The sequence below is a fragment of the Dichomitus squalens genome (assembly GCF_000275845.1).
Source record: "Dichomitus squalens LYAD-421 SS1 unplaced genomic scaffold DICSQscaffold_36, whole genome shotgun sequence".
In the NCBI taxonomy this organism is placed as follows: domain Eukaryota; kingdom Fungi; phylum Basidiomycota; class Agaricomycetes; order Polyporales; family Polyporaceae; genus Dichomitus; species Dichomitus squalens.
In genome coordinates this window covers 123,088-129,025 of record NW_006766918.1, presented here as the reverse complement: position 1 = coordinate 129,025, position 5,938 = coordinate 123,088, and the positions used below count along the sequence as shown (strand labels likewise).

General features: G+C 55.0%; 2 protein-coding genes across 2 annotated transcripts in view; both read left to right on the top strand.

Moving 5' to 3' along the window:
- Nucleotides 1-1,640: 1,640 nt before the first annotated feature.
- DICSQDRAFT_172721 (WD40 repeat-like protein) lies at nucleotides 1,641-3,925 on the top strand (the record flags this gene model as incomplete). The annotated part of the gene is made up of 4 exons (XM_007368481.1): nucleotides 1,641-2,062; nucleotides 2,105-2,211; nucleotides 2,666-2,830; nucleotides 2,889-3,925. The coding sequence occupies 4 exons, from the start codon at nucleotides 1,641-1,643 to the stop codon at nucleotides 3,923-3,925; spliced, it is 1,731 nt and encodes a 576-aa protein (XP_007368543.1).
- A 1,491-nt stretch (nucleotides 3,926-5,416) lies between these two features.
- The window catches only part of DICSQDRAFT_109801 (alpha/beta-hydrolase), a 1,605-nt gene continuing 1,083 nt past the window's right edge, over nucleotides 5,417-5,938 (top strand). Inside the window, exon 1 of the mRNA XM_007368480.1 lies at nucleotides 5,417-5,880. Within this exon, the coding sequence (XP_007368542.1) occupies nucleotides 5,425-5,880 (456 nt within the window). The 5' untranslated portion in view covers nucleotides 5,417-5,424. The remainder of the gene's footprint in view (nucleotides 5,881-5,938) is intronic.

Sequence of the window (5,938 nt, the reverse complement as noted above, 5' to 3'; positions counted from 1 at the left end):
ACTTCCCTGAATATCTGTCTCCATCCCTTCGAGCTCCCACATCTATCCTCAGCGTCGGTATGAGTGTATTGCAGGAGTCGCGAGGAGGATGTGGCCAATGAGAAGTCTGGAGGGTCACGGGCTTGTATTATACTTTGGATCCCCATATGTACTATGTACTCAGCGCGCCGTAATGAGACTGTAAAGCTGCATTCTGCAGCGTGTTTTGAGGCATTATCGCACTGCGTTACGAGTGATGTCCTATCGATATCCTGCGGTGAGCGAGAATCTAGCACTCGGAAACCGCGCAAATTCCCCTGTTCCACAGGTGTAAATCCTGCTTTTCCAACACACGGTCAAACCTGGGGTTTTCTCCTGTCCGAGACCACGCCAAATTGACCGTGGAAATCGGTCATTTCGATGTCCTTTTTCCTCGTCCGAAAAGCCAGGTCTAACCGAGGTTTCGGAGCACGTTTCCCAGGCACGACAGGGCATTTTCCTCGGTTGCCCACCCGGGGTTTTCCACAGCCCTCTGTCTCACAGTGTACGTCCACACTATACTCGCCTACCCCGCCTTACGCAGCCGACATCCGCGACCCTCCCCTTGTAACACGCCACCATCGGCAATACCATAAGCGGCCCTGGAACCCTTGATGAGTACTCCTCGCTCGATGTCTCCTCGCTTGATGTGTCTTACCTCGTCGACCTTTCATGCAGTCAGGTAAACTGCACGTTTCTGATTCTTTTGGCACATTGTTGTGCGATGCGTACTGATGTGACTTCTCTTCGATCGCCTCGCCTTTTGGCGGACACAAATTGGCCGCCTCACACTCGAGCCTACGTCTCGGAACCTCCTTGGTAGTCTCGTAGTCCATCCCTCGAGTATTCATTCTTCGAGTCCCCGGAATACACAATACCCATGTCTGCAGACAGCCGTTCACATCCCGCTCCAGCGCAGCGTCTTTGAGGCATCTCCCTGCGGATGTGCGCCGCTCTCGACAGGCTTAGTAGTATGGGCCTCACCAGGACGTATCTGGCCGTGCTCCATGACTTGTCTTCTGGTGCTTGACTCCTTCGGTATACCAGTCCAGGCGACGGGGACATGTCCCATCATCTCTAGCACCCTCAATAGGGACATCGTGCAGGCTGCCCTCAACGTAAGACTGAGCCCACCTTGTGTATCTATCGTCGACACGACATGATCTCAATGTCGTCATGAATCAATACCCGAGCGCATGCAGCGCCCGACGTACCCGTCCCAACGCCTCCGCCGCCTCGGCTTCTCAGGCTCGTGAGCTAGGCATGGTGGATGGGGTCCCGCAGTCAACGAATATGATCGCTTCGCAAAGGAGATGCCGGTTATGAGGAATATCGAAGTCCGTGTACTGCCGGCTACTGTGCCATGACTATCCAGCGTCCCCCTCTCCCAGGAATATCTGTTTCATGTTCACGATGTGCCATACTTTTTAGTGTTTGCTTGTTTGTGCTCTCGAACGCAATAAAAGTCGAGATCAGAGTTGTTGTCCTACGCAGCGCGCGCGTACACGGGGCCCGGTTGAGTAGTAGACGCCCATTTAACGCCTGCAGCATCTGCTTGGTCTCGGCACAGAGCAGTATCGCTCACCGTGTCATTGTGTCATCCATCAACACTTCGAGGACCCATGTCTTCTACGAACGACCTTACGAACTCTCCGCGTCTCTCGCAATCGCAACCATCTACCGCGCAGTTCCCAGCCCTTCCATGGGAGGTCATCGAGAGGGTCATCGAGCTCTGCTCCAGCGACAAGGCCACGCTGTGCGCTTTCGCTCTTACCTGCAGCCAGCTCCATCCTCGTAGCCTCTATGTTCTCTTCTCCAATGTCGAGATACAGAGCGCGAAACAGCTCAAGACGTTCTACGATGCTGTTCAAGCTCAGCCGCGCCTTCAGCCTCTCGTGCGATCTCTGTCATTTCCATGCGAGGATTTCTCTCCATTCCCACTGCTGTCCATCCTCCCCGGTCTCCGTCATCTCACATTCGATAGGATGTCGTCGGCGATTGGGGACACTATCCAACATTCCCAGTCCACTCTACTTGGCAGGCAGTCCGTAACTAGCCTTCGGAGCCTGACCATTCGCTGCGCTAGGTTCCAAACGCAAGCCACCCTCCTTCGCTTCCTGTCAGCCTTCCCGAACGTCGAAATCCTCACCTGCGAGGAGCTGTCAATAGATCCGCATGCTCCTCTCAGAGAAGGTGATGTATCTCATCAACTGCAGCTGCGAACGCTGAATGTGAGGATCATCATGGTCATCTGTGTCCCTCCGCCTGACCCTCTGAGTTGCCTTTCAGATACTTCAAGGTGTGAACGGGACTGAGCTGCTGGTACGGATGGCTCGACTTGTGCCTCCTAGTACATTCGCGATCGGGGAACATACTCGTCTGTATCCCGTCCCGTCTCCCAGTTGTATACTCATGTAATCCAGATCATAATCGTCCTCTATGCCGCTCCCTCAATCAGGCGAGGATCGCCGATCCTCCTTAACATGGTGTATACACCCCTGGCCCAAAATACTCGAACATGCCATCGAAGTCCTACGCGGTTCACAAAACACGGCGATAAGAGATGTTACTCTGGTCCTCTGGGATTCCAACGTTGGATCTCTGTACGAGCAATGTCGTCGACCTGCTACTCTCGAACTGTGTGGAGCCCTGGAGAAGGTCCTGCTCCGCTATCCTGCTCGCCGCGTACTATTGGCTGTTTCCGGTGGGACAATCCTGAATGCGCGGAAGACGATCTCCTGGTCAGACGAGTTCAACAAGTGCTTCCGTCCTCTAGGCGAGCAATGGGCGCTGGCTGATGATGTCAGATACTGTGAGTGTCGTTCATGGTTCACTAACCACGATCGTGGATTCGATATCGATTTGAGCAGCTGGTAAACCCGGGCATGACTCCCATGTCACCGCACTTGTCGTCGCCTCAGATGGGCGCTGGGTAGCGACGGCCTCCACGGATTCCACCATCATCCTCTGGGATGCCCGAGACGTATGCATCTCGCAAGAGTGGTTTGCCCGTGACGGAGAGGTGTGGGACCTCGCGTTCTCTCCAGACAGCCGACACCTCGCGTCTGCAGGTGAAGACGGTGCGGTCGCCATCTGGGACATCAGCGGCAGCGCACACCAGGTCGCCTCTCTCGAGGGCCATCCTGCTGCCGTCACAAGCTGCGCGTGGTCCAGCGACGGTGCTTGGATCGCATCCCGAGACCGCAGCAGAACTATACGGCTCTGGGACGGACGGACGTTCCAACCGCAACCCCTCGGCAGTGCGAACGAGAGAGCGTTCATCGAGCCCCTGTTCTCTCCTGACAGCCGCTGGCTTTTCGTGCACCATGTGGGCAAATGTGGAGTTTGGGACGTATTGTCTGGCGCATACCTCGAGCTCGAGATGTCGCCAACTACCGGTAGCGACAGGTATCCCGTCAGCGCCGCATTCAGTCGCCCGAGTGCGCGTGTTGCCGTCGGCTATGGTGGTGGGACCATTCGGGTTTTGGACACGGGGACCAGACAGGAGCTCATGCTCTTGAAGGCGCACGAAGATCTGGTCCGCGACGTGGCTTTCTCCCCGGATGGCCAGCTGCTGCTCTCGGCGTCGGATGACGAGACGATGAAGGTGTGGGATGCACACACGGGTGCTGTGGTCCAGTCGCTTATGGGGCACGAGGACCCGGTGCGCAGCGTATGCTTCTCCCCAAGCGGGAAGTATGTCGTCTCTACCTTCGACGAAGGCGCGATGCCAAGGGTTTGGAGGACGAGCGACGGATCGTGTTTCGCAACTCTCTCCGACCACGGCTGCTGGGTTTCCCACGTTGCGTTTAGTCCGGACGGGACAATGTTGTGGTCTGGCGCGGTAAATGGGACTGTCTTGGGTCGTCGGCTGCAGGACATCGTTCCGGACGAATTCGAATCGTAGATTGACTTGTACAGTAGACCCTGTGGTGTCGCTCATGGTATTCGAATTAGCCCCGCTTGGTGATTCGCACTACTGCTATTCCCATAACGGCTTGGCCTACGCCATCTGTGCGTTGAATTATACCTTCAAATCGCTCGCCCCCGGGATAGCAATGGGTTCTGCAATGCTGCTGCTATATTTACTAGAATGATACCCCAAGCGCAAGAAATCTCGAGTACGGACAGCACTGTGGAACGCGAAGGCCATTCAGGTCATACTCATTGCGTAGATAAGACATTGTGAGTTTACTTTCTTGCTCCATTCTTTGATTTCCAAGCTGAGTTTCGCCGTCGGAGACCTGACGTGCCTGAGGAAAGAAGGAGCTGTCCAGCAGCCAATAGGCCCAAGGCCGCAGTCTGGTACCCCTTGCTTAACCCCGGCGCACGCATAACACGCTCGACCGGGGCCCCGGCAGGTCCTGCGACTCTCCCTGGGTTTGGGGCATGGATCGAAGAATCTGCAACTTCCGCATGACGCTATCGAACCGCACACGTCAGATGTCTATTCGATCCCCTATCGCGCCTGCTGTGTCGAGCGTAGCGCACCAGTTCCTGCCATGCAGCGAGCGCTCGCAGCCTTGCTCCGCAACGCCTATCTCCGCCGTCACTTCAGCCTTGGCTTGGGAGTCGTTCTGTCTCATCAGGAAACCTGGGAATCACTTAATGCCCCTTAAAATCGCCTTTAAGGGCATTAAGGCGCTTAAGATGGCTTTAAGGCCGTCTAAGACGTAAGCATTAAGATGCTCGATTAAGACGCATTAAGACGATTAAGACGGGCGAGTGCAAAAACGTTCTGCACCGTCGTATGGCATACCGGCCTCTGTCACAATGTCTGCACAAGTTCCAATAGTTCTCTCACTCTGCTCTTCTCAACCCTTGGCACGTATGCTGCATGGTTTACACAGTCGAGGGCGAGCAGCTGGAAAATATGCGTGGGAGAGCTAAGTGGCTTAAGGCGCTAAGCCATTAAGCTAATGCACGGTTTACTGATGCTGGCAGTCCGCCATTTGATGGAGTGGACACGTAGCTCAGATTGGCTTCGGAGGGCGTGTGCTGACCTATGCGGTTAATCACATGCGAGGCAAGTACTCACATATATTCCGTATGTTGTCATGCGCTTAAAGTACACGGGAGACCTTGACGTGGTAGGGCGCGTTGGACGGCAAGCTGATATTGCTCAAGATAAGTGCGAAGCAGCTAGTAGTCCAGTCCGAGAGTCCCCCATCAAGCTAGGAAGTACCTATCTGCGACGGCCGTGCAACTTTCGATGAATGCCTTGACCCACTGGCAGGCATCGTACTGCGGTAAAGCGCTGCAGAAGTCTTCTGCCCGCCCATAATGATCATTAGGGCACGAGTGCGGAAAGACGCCTACGGCGCTCTTCGGCGCTTCCGTGTAGCTTGCTGGTCTCGACGTGTAAGTATTTGGTCCTGCCGTTAACTTCTGCCTTGCCGCGTAACCATGACCCAAGGCACTGTTCTCGACAGACAGCCTGCAAAGTCTCTCTATCTAGCTTACTTTGTGAGCTCTCTTATCATCTGCAAGCTTCCGTTTTGGTCTGTGCGGTATGCTCGTCCCTCGCAGCGGCCTCGTCCAACCTGGACCTGGAAACGCACAATGATCATCCGGATGATGCAGGAGCTATTCTCATGCAAAGTCAAGGTCAAAATCGGGTCTGGAAGAGATACACTCTCAGCCGTCCCCGACAGCTCTCTAACTGACGCCAAGTTCGTCTGGGTGGAGGGGATCGATGAGTCGTTATACTGTGGCGAGATCCGCCGTCTGGGGGACATCACTGGCGTCCTTCCCGCCCGAATCGCGGGTTATTGGTTGCTGAAGAAGGGTGCCGTCTGGGATGGTCCCAAGGCAAAGCCTGGCGAAAAGACTGTCCTCCACTTGCACGGTGGAGCGTTCTATGTGTGTAATTCAATGCTGCTGACATCTTACCTGCATGCAATGAAATAATCGACCCTAT